The sequence below is a fragment of the Electrona antarctica genome (assembly GCF_951216825.1).
Source record: "Electrona antarctica genome assembly, chromosome: 4".
Classification (NCBI taxonomy): Eukaryota; Metazoa; Chordata; class Actinopteri; order Myctophiformes; family Myctophidae; genus Electrona; species Electrona antarctica.
The window spans coordinates 2,151,562-2,167,600 of NC_136809.1; the positions used below are offsets into that span (position 1 = coordinate 2,151,562).

The following is a 16,039-nucleotide window of genomic DNA, read 5'->3' on the forward strand; positions in this document are numbered from 1 at the left end:
ATACTACAATACACTATACTACAATACACTATACTACAATACACTATACTACAATACACTATACTACACTACACTACAATCTCACATTGCACGTGGAATACTGTCACAAACGGTCATTTGCTGGGACAACAGTCATCAAACTGTGTGTGTGTGTGTGTGTGTGTGTGTGTGTGTGTGTGTGTGTGTGTGTGTGTGTGTGTGTGTGTGTGTGTGTGTGTGTGTGTGTGTGTGTGTGTGTGTGTGTGTGTGTGTGTGTGTGTGTGTGTGTGTGTGTGTGTGTGTGTCTCACAGAGCTAAGCAGCAGAACCTAGAAGAGAGGCAGGCTGACGTGGAGTACGAGCTGAGATGTCTCCTCAATAAACCAGGTATTGATTGATTGTCTCCACCAGGCCGAAGGCATGGGGAGAGAGTATGTTTTGCACTCCGTCCATGTGTGTGTGTCCGTCCGTCTGTTACCAGCTAATGTCCGGCACCGATAACCCGATCGACCCGAAATTTTGCACACACTCCCTGGATGCCAACGATGAACCTCTGCCCCAAATATTCCAGAACGGCCTGTTATAGCGCCACCAGGAGGCCGAATTACTCCTACATATTTTGTCCAAGAATCCCGCAAATCGTTACACAGTATCTCTATAGTCATGTGTTCAAGACAGATCTGTCCCATATTTCATATTCCATCCTGATTCAAAATGTGCAGGATTCGCCCGTATTGAACAAAAATACTTAAATCATGAACGCAGCGTGCAATTTACGTGAAATCTTTCACAGACGTTCCTACTAGGCTGAGGAATATATCCCACCCTTTTCACATTGGCCTATTATAGCGCCACCAACTGGTGTATCTCTCTCTCTCTCTCTCCTTCTCAGAGAAAGAGTGGAGTGCTGAGGATAAGAGCAGAGACCAGGAGCTGATGTCTGAGCTGGTGACCATCATCGAACAACGAAACCAGATCATCAACACCATGGACCAGGACAGACAGAGGTACGTTACCATAGCAACCATCACACGGTAACCATAGCAACCATCACACGGTAACCATAGCAACCATCACACGGTAACCATAGCAACCATCACACGGTAACCATAGCAACCAGACCATCAACACCAGATGGACTGTAGTAATGGATGACTAACGTATGTATTGGGAGGTTCTAGACTGTAGTAATGGATGACTAACGTATGTATTGGTGAGGTTCTAGACTGTAGTAATGGATGACTGTTGTGACACTCTTGGTGATCCATCGTGTGTCGTTACAGGGAAGAAGAGGAGGATAAGCTCATGGCCGCCATGCTGAAGAAAAAAGGTAAAACCTTCAACCCTGTTCATATCAAAGTCTATTATTTATTCTGCATTTAAGCCACGGAACCACCATTTGATGACATTTAGCCTCTCAGACACAAAAACTGTCTTAGAATAATTATGATGTTTTCGTTGGATAAGATTGTGTCCACAATTCCATGCTGTATTGATGTTGGTACCATTAGGAGAGATAAAATAAAAAAAAATCTACATTCTGTAATTGTGTAAACTTCTTGTAAATTAACTAATGCTAACTCTTTATTGAGAGCGTAAAATGCTTAATTCATGATTCATTCATTTTATACTCAAAAGTTAAAGATCTAATAATGGTCTATATGGTTATCAACTAATTTAGCTGGGGACCACCTGGAACCCCCTCAAGGACCACTCGTCTCACTCGTTTTCCCTCTCGCAACAACTAGACTCTTCATCCTCTTCTGCTCTCTGTTGTTGTTGTCGTTCATGTCAGACTTCCAGAAGGACCCGGACGGCGAACAGAAGAAAAAAAGCGGCAAGTTCAAACCCATGAAAGTTCTGAAGAGGCTGAGCCATAAAGGAGAACCGGGTAAGAGCCATCATCAGAGCCCGCGTAAGGACAAGAGCTGAGCAGCACAGGGACACACAGGCCGCGTAAGGACAAGACCTGAGCAGCACAAAGGCACAAAGTCAGCCTGGAAAGTAATAGTTCAGGTAAAGACAAAGAATAAAGACGTGAGCCTAACGGATATATCTAGGACTCAAATCATGCAACCCAAACTCTCACCCTGTGCAAATATCTCACCCGATACTTTTACCCCCCCCCCCCCCCCCCCTAGTTGCCTTCATGTGTCAAAGTATTTTAGAACTGCTACTCGAGTGCTTTTAAGAGACGAGGGGGACATTTCAGAAGACTGAACTGAAATGAAATGTCAGCGTTCGTCGTCAGTGTCTTTGGTTTGTGGAATCCAGAGAGGATTACACTGTGTCTTTGTACAGTGTTGAGCCACCAGAACAACTTCTATAATGCACCTTTCAGACATTCTACACGTCTCTGTAACTGAGGGATGGAACAACATCACAACACAAGAGATCCACACATGGATTCAGAAGCTCCTCTAGGAGGTCGTCAGGGTTGAGATCAGGTGGTGAGTGCGTTCAGAATGTACGTAGCTTTATGTAGTCACGACGTCATTTTCATACTCGTCAAACCATTCAGTGACCACCTTGTGCCGATGGGGGGGGGGGGGGGGGGGAGTGACCACCACAGTGACCACCTGGTGCCTTGTGGAAGGGGGGGGGGGATTGACCACCACACCCATCAGGCTATAGAAATGTTTCGTCATAGGATAAAAGACACTCAGAATAACTTCATATGGATGTGCAGTCGTCCTCTGATGGGACAGAGTGGACCCAAACCATGCCTGACCCCCACATGGTAACGAACCCTTCACTGAAGAAGTCACTGTTCAGGCCTGGACGCTGGGACTCATCTGACCATAATATCACCTGTTCCCCACATCTCTATGATGACCAGTCTGACCATAATATCACCTGTTCCCCACATCTCTATGATGACCAGTCTGACCATAATATCACCTGTTCCCCACATCTCTATGATGACCAGTCTGACCATATCACCGTTAATAATTATTATTTCAAAACATTTTAAAAATGATATTAAAAAAGATAATTAAAAACAAGAACAAATTCTCCAGTAATTTCATGAAGAGATGAAAGAAAATTCAAAGAAATTACATGAATTAGAATGGTCAAGGTTTATAAGCTCTGCTTCATATGGTTTCCTATTGGTTAAGGTTTATAAGCTCTGTGTCAGATGGTTTCCTATTGGTCCAGGTTTAGAAGCTCTGCTTCAGGTGGTTTCCTATTGGTCCAGGTTTAGAAGCTCTGCTTCAGATGGTTTCCTATTGGTTTTGCACCAATTAACTCTCTATTGAGCATTCATGTTTGTAATGTAGTTGCTGACAGAAAACAGAGTGAATATTTCCACTAAGTTATTCAAGTGTCTTCTTTTTCTGCCCTGTTTTTATTCCTAGGTCTATGTTACACTCGCATTCTACCTTCTAGGAATGTTGTTGCACTCTCATTCTACCTTCTAGGAATGTTGTTGCACTCTCATTCTACCTTCTAGGAATGTTGTTGCACTCTCATTCTACCTTCTAGGAATGTTGTTGTACTCTCATTCTACCTTCTAGGAATGTTGTTGCACTCTCATTCTACCTTCTAGGAATGTTGCTAGCCTTCCATGGATGTGAATAACAGTGGCCGTCACAGATGGGCTGAATTCACTTTCAATTCATGAATTGGATTATCGTCATAACTACCAATTTAAAAAAATATATATATATTCTAAAACCACAGATTAATATCCAGTCACTTGGACACGTGGTTATTTTATTTATTACAGTTGAAATGGAAGTACGTTTTCCTAAAGAACTTCCCAGGAGTGTTTTGACATAATCTTCTCCCCATTTACACTCCCTGGACAAACCATGCTGGTACTGTACTCACAGCATTAGTGTTATTTTTATTCTTTTATTTAACTTTTATTTAACCAGTAAAAAACACATTGAGTCTGTTTTTCAAGTGTGAACCGACCAAGAGGCAGAAACAAAATGACAGAGATATTGAGTGTTCCATAAATTGATATCAGAGAAAGTTTTAAGGTACCGTACATTTCCATACAGCCGCCTGGGGGGGGGAGGGGGACGCCAAAACCGTCTCCGCTAGGATTGTCCCGATCGGATCGGGTGATCGGAAATCGGGTGACATCCCTAGTCTCCACCCTTTGGTGTGGTTAGGGCTTAACGTTACGCAGCTGGTCGTCTGCAGCTCGTTTTGATCTTTAGTTCATCGAGGAATCATGAGACGGTCTGTCACGGTCATTACACGTGTCATCAGAGAGCATTTTAAATGGATTTAAACGTGTCATCAGAGAGCATTTTAAATGGATTTAAACGTGTCATCAGAGAGCATTTTAAATGGATTTAAACGTGTCATCAGAGAGCATTTTAAATGGATTTAAACGTGTCATCAGAGATCATTTTAAATGGATTTAAACGTGTCATCAGAGAGCATTTTAAATGGATTTAAACGTGTCATCAGAGAGCATTTCAAATGGATTTAAACGTGTCATCAGAGAGCATTTTAAATGGATTTAAACGTGTCATCAGAGAGCATTTTAAATGGATTATAACGTGTCATCAGAGAGCATTTAAAATGGATTTAAACGTGTCATCAGAGCATTTGAAAAGGATTTAAACGTGTCATCAGAGAGCATTTTAAATGGATTTAAACGTGTCATCAGAGAGCATTTTAAATGGATTTAAGCGTGTCATCAGAGAGCATTTTAAATGGATTTAAACGTGTCATTAGAGAGAATTTTAATAGATTTAAACGTGTCGTCAGAGAGAATTTTAATAGATTTAAACGTGTCATCAGAGAGAATTTTCAATGGATTTAAACGTGTCATCAGAGAGAATTTTAAATGGATTTAAACGTGTATTCAGAGAGAATTTTAATGGATTTAAACGTGTCATCAGAGAGAATTTTAATAGATATAAACGTGTCGTCAGAGAGAATTTTAATAGTTGGATTTCAAAAACTGCCCCCCCCCCCCCCCCCCCCTGGCTAGCCGGGGCGGTCGGAATAACGTGTTCCTTCCACACGCTACGTCCAACCAGGGAAACTCCCCCCTGTCAGGTGTAAAGGAGCAACTTGGACACTCAGGCATTGAAGGAAGCATGAGTTCAAGTCCGTTGCTCTCCCCAGGTTGGCGGAGGGTGTAGAGCCCAGGATCACATTAGATAATTGACACAGGGGTGATAAATGGGTTACAAAATCGTGGGATAAAAAATGTTAAAAAAATATAAAATAGTTGGATTGAAATGTGTCATCAGAGACCATAGTTATAGTAATAGTTGCATAATCACCTTTTACTTTCAGTGTGACTGGAAACAAAGTGAAAGAAGTGTTTTGATGACTAGAAAAGAGAGCATTCAGAAGTACTACACTGAACTATAGGCATAACAACGAATTAAGGATTCCATATTAAAGGTTACATTATTATATAGAATTGACCGTTTTGGAAAATGCAAATATATTTTAACAAGATTAGACAAGTACCTGTTTTTAAACAGGTTTAACTATGTGTGTGGGGGAGGGGGGGGACCTGAATATGCAATAGTTTAATTTATACGTAACTATGTGTTGCCTTACAATGAGTAGAAGTGACCTCGCTGTGGTTGATGTCATTGTGATTAATGTCTGTTCGTAAGAGTGCCATTTATTTTATTTATCTGTTGGTTTGTGCCCTGTTTTGTTTCACTATGGCGTCTTAGATCTGCTCTGTACTCTGCTGTGTGTCGCTAGTCTTAGACCTGCTCTGTACTCTGCTGTGTGTCGCTAGTCTTAGACCTGCTCTGTACTCTTAACTCTGCTGTGTCTCTAGTCTGTCCTCCATTTTAAATGGTTATTTTTCGTCAGCGTTTCTTCCTCCCGTATCTGTACGTCTGTGTCGACTAAAACCAGGTTTTCTGCAGCATTATTACATCACCGTTGGCTACTGTATTGTATATAATGTGTATATTATACTAAAACTCCCACAACAACACAGAACTGTATTAAACGTGCCGTTATGACAGGCAGGAGATTAAAACTGTACTAACGTGCTGTTATGACAGGCAGGAGAATAAAATGATAGCAGAAACCAGTGCCTGTGTGTCTGTCTGTGTGTAAATTGTGTTTAATTTAAAGGTGAAATGAGCAGATTGGTTCTGAATCCTACTGTTCTAGTTGATCCCGTTAAAACCCTCTTGCCGCCAGCATTAAATCGCACATTGACAAGGTTTTATAACACTTATAAGGTTTTTATAACACTTATTTTGAAGAGCCAGATATCCGTAACCGGATGTTACAATGACAACATGCTGTGTGTGGTGTCTTGACCGGTTGTTGTTCTCTCGCTCGGTGCAGAAAAAACCCGACCGCGACTATCACAGCGTCTGCTGTCGGCCGTTGGAAAAACCTTGTTTTCACCAGAAACGACATTCATTGGGCCGATTTGGAGATGCAGGCATTTGAACGCGGACCATTGAATGCAAGTGAATGTGCGCGCTTCTTCAATATGGCCACCGCGGCCATAGAGCACAACAGTCCAGTGGCCGCCGGCTATAACGATACGATCGGATCAAAACATGGATTAAAGAATATAAACCCCTGGATAACGTAGCTACGGTTCTGGCAGGCTATAGACTATTAGACTACTAGGCTATAGACCTGGATAACGTAGCTACGGTTCTGGCAGGCTATAGACTATTCATTTAACATTGTTTTCTACGGTTCTGGCGGGCTATAGACTATTAGACTACTAGGCTATAGACCTGGATAACGTAGCTACGGTTCTGGCAGGCTATAGACTATTCATTTAACATTGTTTTCTACGGTTCTGGCGGGCTATAGACTATTAGACTACTAGGCTATAGACTATAGAATATAAACCCCTGGATAACGTAGCTACGGTTCTGGCAGGCTATAGACTATAGAATATAAACCCCTGGATAACGTAGCTACGGTTCTGGCAGGCTATAGACTATAGAATATAAACCCCTGGATAACGTAGCTACGGTTCTGGCGGGCTATAGACTATAGAATATAAACCCCTGGATAACGTAGCTACGGTTCTGGCGGGCTATAGACTATAGAATATAAACCCCTGGATAACGTAGCTACGGTTCTGGCGGGCTATAGACTATAGAATATAAACCCCTGGATAACGTAGCTACGGTTCTGGCGGGCTATAGACTATAGAATATAAACCCCTGGATAACGTAGCTACGGTTCTGGCGGGCTATAGACTATAGAATATAAACCCCTGGATAACGTAGCTACGGTTCTGGCAGGCTATAGACTATAGAATATAAACCCCTGGATAACGTAGCTACGGTTCTGGCAGTCTATAGACTATAGAATATAAACCCCTGGATAACGTAGCTACGGTTCTGGCAGGCTATAGACTATAGAATATAAACCCCTGGATAACGTAGCTACGGTTCTGGCGGGCTATAGACTATAGAATATAAACCCCTGGATAACGTAGCTACGGTTCTGGCAGGCTATAGACTATAGAATATAAACCCCTGGATAACGTAGCTACGGTTCTGGCAGGCTATAGATAGACTATAGAATATAAACCCCTGGATAACGTAGCTACGGTTCTGGCGGGCTGCGTGCTAAGAGCTGGATTGCCACCTTAGCTTTGAACCACTTCAACCATTCTTCTAATGGACCCTAACGGGTCCATTTGGTTTCCATTTGTACACTCTCAGAGTTAAATGATTTTATCTTATGCATTGGGGGTCCCAGAGATAGAAATGCCATTAAATGGGGGTCCGTAGCCTAATTCAGGTCAAACTGGGGGTCCTTGAAATGAAAATCGGTGAAAATCACTGCCAGAGCCGTAAAGATCTTCTCTTCTGGGGGGTCTCTGGCATATATTTTCTAATGGGGGTCCGCCGGCTAATGAGTGTCCATTTGGGGGTCCTTGACATGAATAACTTTGGGAACCATTGTTCTGTTGGTGATCACAGCCTCCATCTCTCTGGTCAGACATGGTGATCACAGCCTCCATCTCTCTGGTCAGACATGGTGATCACAGCCTCCATCTCTCTGGTCAGACATGGTGATCACAGCCTCCATCTCTCTGGTCAGACATGGTGATCACAGCCTCCATCTCTCTGGTCAGACATGGTGATCACAGCCTCCATCGTGTCCACGGTGCGAGCCTTGTCGATTAACTCCAGCTCTCTGACTTTCTGAATGACAAAACAGAAGTGTGTGTGTTTGAGAGAGAGAGAGAGAGAGAGAGAAACAGAAACATACTCACACATCAATCAGCCACAGAGTGGAGGATGGCTTGTGATTGTCACACGATGAGCACACGAGTTTGAGGATAATTGTGTGGCCTCGTTTTTAACTTTAGGATAAAAAGGGTCCGTCTGATGCTCTCTGCCTCCCTCGTGTAAAGGGTTACTGTGGTACGTTTTGCAGACTCTTCATCAGGTCTGAAGAAGAGCCTGGTCGACTTTAATAGCGTACAATAGAGGGTATGGAGTAGAGGACACGCCCCCCTCATCTAGACTGAGTGGCAACACTTTGAGCAGCATGGAGTGTTGAAGTTTGGAAGCGCTCGTTGGAAATCACTCAACCGTCCTGCGTACCACCTGTTTCTAAATGTCACATAATGCAGGAGGCAGCAAAATGTTGTGTTATTGAAAACAAGCACTTCCAAACTCTGACACTTAGAAAAATAATCAAATGCAGGGCATTTCTTGACAGAAAGTAGCTCATAACGTTTCTATGGTGGATTTTCATGAAACAAAAACTTTGCAGATAGAAAGAGGATAATTCAAGCTTTTCGTACAGCTGCAATGTTGGTGAGTTTAACATTGTTTAATACAATCAGACAGGACTTTTCTGTTTGGATGAATGGGCTGTCAAGGCCAGAAAGTAGTTTTTTGCCACTCAGTGGGCGTTCCCGCATAACTTCCAGGTACGATGATGTCACGCGCATACCCTCTATAGAGCGTCGCAGTCCCGCCCCCTACCAGGGCCCAGTCCCGCCCGCCACCAGGACCCAGTCCCGCCCCCCACCATGGCCCAGTCCCGCCCCCCACCATGGCCCAGTCCCGCCCCCCACCATGGCCCAGTCCCGCCCCCCACCATGGCCCAGTCCCGCCCCCTACCATGGCCCAGTCCCGCCCCCTACCAGGGCCCAGCCCCGCCCCCCCCAGGGCCCAGTCCCGCCCTCTACCATGGCCCAGTCCCGCCCTCTACCATGGCCCAGTCCCGCTCCCCACCAGTGCCCAGTCCCGCCCCCCACCAGGGCCCAGTCCCGCCCCCTACCATGGCCCAGTCCCGCCCCCTACCATGGCCCAGTCCCGCCCCCTACCATGGCCCAGTCCCGCCCCCTACCTGGGCCCAGTCCCGCCCCCTACCTGGGCCCAGTCCCGCCCCCCACCAGGGCCCAGTCCCGCCCCCCACCAGGGCCCAGTCCCGCCCCCCACCAGGGCCCAGTCCCGCCCCCTACCAGGGCCCAGTCCCGCTCCCCACCAGTGCCCAGTCCCGCCCCCCACCAGGGCCCAGTCCCGTTCCCTACCATGGCCCAGTCCCGCCCCCTACCATGGCCCATTCCCGCCCCCTACCATGGCCCAGTCCCGCCCCCTACCATGGCCCAGTCCCGCCCCCTACCTGGGCCCAGTCCCGCCCCCTACTTGGGCCCAGTCCCGCCCCCCACCAGGGCCCAGTCCCGCCCCCCACCAGGGCCAATTCCCGCCCCCTACCAGGGCCCAGTCCTGCCCCCCAACAGGGCCCAGTCCCGCCCCCTAACTGGGCCTAGTCTCTCCCCCCGTCGTCATGAAAGGGGGCGGGACTGCGATGCTCTATACTATAGAGTCTATAGAGAGTCTATAGATCAAAAAGAAGAATTTACTCAGTTCTTTGTTGGGGGAGGAGCACTAAAGAGTGACTTTGCAAACGAGTCACAGTTTTACAATTTACAATTTAGGCATTTATCAGACACTCTTAATCCAGAGCGACTTACATTAAGCAAGAACAAAAGCATGGCATACATCACATATATAAAAAAGTAGTTTTCATGAATCATGCATAAACTAAGAACGTAACAGTGGAGTATCTATGTAAACTATACATACTATACTATATTATATATTATACATGTATACTATAAAGTGCTATGACTACATAAAATGCAATTCTAGTGCTGTCTACGTAACATGCTATAAGTCTGTTTAAAATAATATCTAAGTCTACATAAAGTGTTATCTAAGGGGCTAGGCTAGGGTAAGTGCTACAGGCCATGGTGGAGTCTGAAGAGGTGGGTTTTCAGACTACGGCGGAAGATTGGGAGTGAGGCTGCAGTTCTGACTGTGATAGGGAGTGCATTCAAAGGGAGAAGAGTTTGGGACGTGTGGAGCGTTGTCCCGGCGTTTTTAGTGAGGGTACCTCCAGCTTCCCTGCGTTGGCTGATCTGAGTGCTCATCTCTGTTGAGTCCTCATCTCTGTTGATGAGGTTTATATTACCTGTGATGTCTCAAATTTAGATTTTAGTTTTACTCGTAGTCTCTTGAATAGTTTTAATTTAGTTTCAGTCACATTTTAGTCACCTGGAATGTGACTAAAATGTCGCAGCGTGACGCGTTGTGAGCTTGTAGATCTGCTATTTTCAGCATGCAACCAAGTGTAAAATTAATTCTACTGGATCTCTTGTCCACTAGTCCCTTCCTAACATTTTAGTCTAGTTTTTATCTGTTGACGAAATTGTCAATACATTTAGTCTTAGGTTTAGTCATCATAGCATAGTTTTAATTTAGTTTCCATTTAGTTTTTGTCAGTGAAAAAAGGTAGTCTTAGTTTTAGTCGACAAAAACTACACTGCTCTGTTGATGAGGTTAATTACCTGTGATATCTGACTGTTGAGGTTTATATTACCTGTGATATCTGACTGTTGAGGTTTATATTACCTGTGATATCTGACTGTGTTGAGGTTTATATTACCTGTGATATCTGACTGTGTTGAGGTTTATATTACCTGTGATATCTGACTGTGTTGAGGTTTATATTACCTGTGATATCTGACTGTGTTGAGGTTTATATTACCTGTGATATCTGACTGTGTTGAGGTTTATATTACCTGTGATATCTGACTGTGTTGAGGTTTATATTACCTGTGATATCTGACTGTGTTGAGGTTTATATTACCTGTGATATCTGACTGTGTTGAGGTTTATATTACCTGTGATATCTGACTGTGTTGAGGTTTATATTACCTGTGATATCTGACTGTGTTGAGGTTTATATTACCTGTGATATCTGACTGTGTTGAGGTTTATATTACCTGTGATATCTGACTGATGATGAGGTTTATATTACCTGTGATATCTGACTGTGTTGAGGTTTATATTACCTGTGATATCTGACTGTGTTGAGGTTTATATTACCTGTGATATCTGACTGTTGAGGTTTATATTACCTGTGATATCTGACTGTGTTGAGGTTTATATTACCTGTGATATCTGACTGTGTTGAGGTTTATATTACCTGTGATATCTGACTGTGTTGAGGTTTATATTACCTGTGATATCTGACTGTGTTGAGGTTTATATTACCTGTGATATCTGACTGTGTTGAGGTTTATATTACCTGTGATATCTGACTGTGTTGAGGTTTATATTACCTGTGATATCTGACTGTGTTGAGGTTTATATTACCTGTGATATCTGACTGTGTTGAGGTTTATATTACCTGTGATATCTGACTGTGTTGAGGTTTATATTACCTGTGATATCTGACTGTGTTGAGGTTTATATTACCTGTGATATCTGACTGTGTTGAGGTTTATATTACCTGTGATATCTGACTGTGTTGAGGTTTATATTACCTGTGATATCTGACTGATGATGAGGTTTATATTACCTGTGATATCTGACTGTGTTGAGGTTTATATTACCTGTGATATCTGACTGTGTTGAGGTTTATATTACCTGTGATATCTGACTGTGTTGAGGTTTATATTACCTGTGATATCTGACTGTGTTGAGGTTTATATTACCTGTGATATCTGACTGTGTTGAGGTTTATATTACCTGTGATATCTGACTGTGTTGATGTTTATATTACCTGTGATATCTGACTGTGTTGAGGTTTATATTACCTGTGATATCTGACTGTGTTGAGGTTTATATTACCTGTGATATCTGACTGTGTTGATGTTTATATTACCTGTGATATCTGACTGTGTTGAGGTTTATATTACCTGTGATATCTGACTGTGTTGAGGTTTATATTACCTGTGATATCTGACTGTGTTGAGGTTTATATTACCTGTGATATCTGACTGTGTTGATGTTTATATTACCTGTGATATCTGACTGTGTTGAGGTTTATATTACCTGTGATATCTGACTGTGTTGATGTTTATATTACCTGTGATATCTGACTGTGTTGAGGTTTATATTACCTGTGATATCTGACTGTGTTGAGGTTTATATTACCTGTGATATCTGACTGTGTTGAGGTTTATATTACCTGTGATATATCTGTGTTGAGGTTTATATTACCTGTGATATCTGACTGTGTTGAGGTTTATATTACCTGTGATATCTGACTGTGTTGAGGTTTATAGTACCTGTGATATCTGACTGTGTTGAGGTTTATATTACCTGTGATATCTGACTGTGTTGAGGTTTATATTACCTGTGATATCTGACTGATGATGAGGTTTATATTACCTGTGATATCTGACTGTGTTGAGGTTTATATTACCTGTGATATCTGACTGTGTTGAGGTTTATATTACCTGTGATATCTGACTGATGATGAGGTTTATATTACCTGTGATATCTGACTGTGTTGAGGTTTATATTACCTGTGATATCTGACTGTGTTGAGGTTTATATTACCTGTGATATCTGACTGTGTTAATGTTTATATTACCTGTGATATCTGACTGTGTTGAGGTTTATATTACCTGTGATATCTGACTGTGTTGAGGTTTATATTACCTGTGATATCTGACTGTGTTGAGGTTTATATTACCTGTGATATCTGACTGTGTTGAGGTTTATATTACCTGTGATATCTGACTGTGTTGAGGTTTATATTACCTGTGATATCTGACTGTGTTGAGGTTTATATTACCTGTGATATCTGACTGTGTTGAGGTTTATATTACCTGTGATATCTGACTGTGTTGAGGTTTATATTACCTGTGATATCTGACTGTTGAGGTTTATATTACCTGTGATATCTGACTGTGTTGATGTTTATATTACCTGTGATATCTGACTGTGTTGAGGTTTATAGTACCTGTGATATCTGACTGTGTTGATGTTTATATTACCTGTGATATCTGACTGTGTTGAGGTTTATATTACCTGTGATATCTGACTGTGTTGAGGTTTATAGTACCTGTGATATCTGACTGTGTTGAGGTTTATATTACCTGTGATATCTGACTGTGTTGAGGTTTATAGTACCTGTGATATCTGACTGTGTTGAGGTTTATATTACCTGTGATATCTGACTGTGTTGAGGTTTATATTACCTGTGATATCTGACTGTGTTGAGGTTTATATTACCTGTGATATCTGACTGTGTTGAGGTTTATATTACCTGTGATATCTGACTGTGTTGAGGATTATATTACCTGTGATATCTGACTGTGTTGAGGTTTATATTACCTGTGATATTTCGGTGTCGATGAGGCTGACCCATCTCTTCTCCTGACCCAGCGCTGTCATGTCTGCCAGGAATGCTCTCCTCTCCTCTATTTCATCCAGAACTGCACGAGAAAGACGAGAAACGAGAGAATATGACGCGAGCGAGAATATGCTCACCTCACAGCGTGAGCTCAGTGGAACTACACTGCAGTAAAATGATTGGCAGCATAAAAGGGTCCTTCCAGCCTCACCTTCCTGGAAGCGCTCCCTCTCAGTGGACTCGGGAACGTTCCGACGAGGTCGACTGGGTTTGGGTTCCTCTTCCCGTCCTGTGGCGAGGATGTTCTGTAACCTCCTCTTCTCTTTCTCCAGGTCTCCTGTGAGAGAGAACCAGACCATCTATATACACTATAGTCTATAGACTATAGTCTATAGACTATAGTGTACAAATGGAACCAACAAGCTAGATGTTAAGTTTAGTAACATGTTAAACCAGGCATTTGGGCCTAAGCTAGATGTTGTGAAGTTTAGGAGGAACTTACGCGTTGGACCGGGGCGGAACCTTTCTCTGGTGTAGCTGTCCCCGGAACGACAGCTTTCAGCGCTGCGCCTCTGGGGCGGAGCCGATGGAGCGGGACGTCTGATTGGCTGAGGTTTGGGCTGAGGAGGAGGAGCCGACGACGTGGGGTTACAGGTCAGAGGTAGAGCTTTACCGTCTGTTCAGCATACAGGGAAACAAGATGTAATGCATGCATTAGTTTGTTAAAGACATTGTTTTTGCTTTATCTGCCTTCATTGATAGGTGAAAGTATATCAAGGAAATGGGGAGAGAGATGGGGGGGGGGGGAGACACGTGGAGGCCGTCGGGATCGGGAGTCGAACCCGCGGCACGTCGTCAGCCTGGCTCAGCAGCCTCTAGAGGCCCAGACGGTTGAGCTAACCGTCAGCCTGGCTCAGCAGCCTCTAGAGGCCCAGACGGTTGAGCTAACCGTCAGCCTGGCTCAGCAGCCTCTAGAGGCCCAGACGGTTGAGCTAACCGTCAGCCTGGCTCAGCAGCCTCTAGAGGCCCAGACGGTTGAGCTAACCGTCAGCCTGGCTCAGCAGCCTCTAGAGGCCCAGACGGTTGAGCTAACCGTCAGCCTGGCTCAGCAGCCTCTAGAGGCCCAGACGGTTGAGCTAACCGTCAGCCTGGCTCAGCAGCCTCTAGAGGCCCAGACGGTTGAGCTAACCGTCAGCCTGGCTCAGCAGCCTCTAGAGGCCCAGACGGTTGAGCTAACCGTCAGCCTGGCTCAGCAGCCTCTAGAGGCCCAGACGGTTGAGCTAACCGTCAGCCTGGCTCAGCAGCCTCTAGAGGCCCAGACGGTTGAGCTAACCGTCAGCCTGGCTCAGCAGCCTCTAGAGGCCCAGACGTTTGAGCTAACCGTCAGCCTGGCTCAGCAGCCTCTAGAGGCCCAGACGGTTGAGCTAACCGTCAGCCTGGCTCAGCAGCCTCTAGAGGCCCAGACGGTTGAGCTAACCGTCAGCCTGGCTCAGCAGCCTCTAGAGGCCCAGACGGTTGAGCTAACCGTCAGCCTGGCTCAGCAGCCTCTAGAGGCCCAGACGGTTGAGCTTCAGGCTGATCTGAGGTTAAAGTTAGACTGAGGTTAAAGTTAGACTCACCCTTCAGACACAGGCTGATCTGCCGTTGCTGGAAGTTGGTGAGTCTGGACTCTTTCATCATCACTGTGCACAGAGAGAGTGAGTTATTAAAGGACCACACACACACACACACACACACACACACACACACACACACACACACACACACGTGTGGCAGTGTGAACACAGTCTCACATTGAATCATGTCCTGCGTATCCTTGCTGTAGAAAGGTCTGGCTCTGGGATGGTTCCACATGCCTCTGCCTGGCCCAGAAGACTCCATCTGGAACCACCCAGAAAATACAGTTTAATTACATTAACACAAGTAAGACGCGCGAACGCGGGAAGCGAACACAGCTCGTGAATTGCAACAATTAGAATGACTTTTCTTTCTTCTTTTAGTTTAAGTTTTTTTTTAAGTTCTCTTTTTGTTAAGTTTTTTTTAAAAACAAATTATTATTATTTTTTTTTATTTTTTTTAAGACTTTCTTTTTGTTTTTGTGTGTGATACAGCTGCACCCTCTGGTGGCGGGCGGGTGGTGTTACAGCGTGACACACACACAGACAGACAGACAGACGAGCTAGGCAGGCTTCTATAGTAATCGCTCACTGCGTTCGCAATCACTGCGTTCGCAATCAGACGTTCTTAATCCAGAACGACTTACAGTAAGCACATTTTGAACAACACATGGTGATGGTAATACATCACATACATACTGTATAGAATATAGTCATCAAGGATCATAAGCAAGCTAAGAACCTAACTATGATTTTACAATATAAATTGGGGGTCCCAGAGATAGAAATGCCATTAAATGGGGGTCCGTAGAGACTAATACATGTCAAACTGGGGGTCCTTGAAAT

At 44.0% G+C, this 16,039-nt stretch overlaps 2 protein-coding genes across 2 annotated transcripts in view; one reads left to right on the forward strand and one right to left on the reverse strand.

The window, feature by feature from the left end:
• The window catches only part of micall1a (MICAL-like 1a), a 61,767-nt gene extending 59,657 nt beyond the window's left edge, over positions 1 to 2,110 (forward strand). The window contains exons 13-16 of the mRNA XM_079500370.1: positions 292 to 365; positions 871 to 985; positions 1,262 to 1,308; positions 1,774 to 2,110. Of these exons, the coding sequence (XP_079356496.1) occupies positions 292 to 365; positions 871 to 985; positions 1,262 to 1,308; positions 1,774 to 1,910 (373 nt within the window). The 3' untranslated portion in view covers positions 1,911 to 2,110. The remainder of the gene's footprint in view (positions 1 to 291; positions 366 to 870; positions 986 to 1,261; positions 1,309 to 1,773) is intronic.
• Positions 2,111 to 8,005: 5,895 nt separating this feature from the next.
• Positions 8,006 to 15,431, reverse strand: cUnh22orf23 (chromosome Un C22orf23 homolog; the record flags this gene model as incomplete). The annotated part of the gene is made up of 6 exons (XM_079499545.1): positions 8,006 to 8,113; positions 13,559 to 13,659; positions 13,789 to 13,914; positions 14,080 to 14,253; positions 15,197 to 15,259; positions 15,371 to 15,431. 6 exons carry the CDS (start codon positions 15,429 to 15,431, stop codon positions 8,006 to 8,008), a joined length of 633 nt encoding a protein of 210 aa, XP_079355671.1.
• Positions 15,432 to 16,039: the final 608 nt, after the last annotated feature.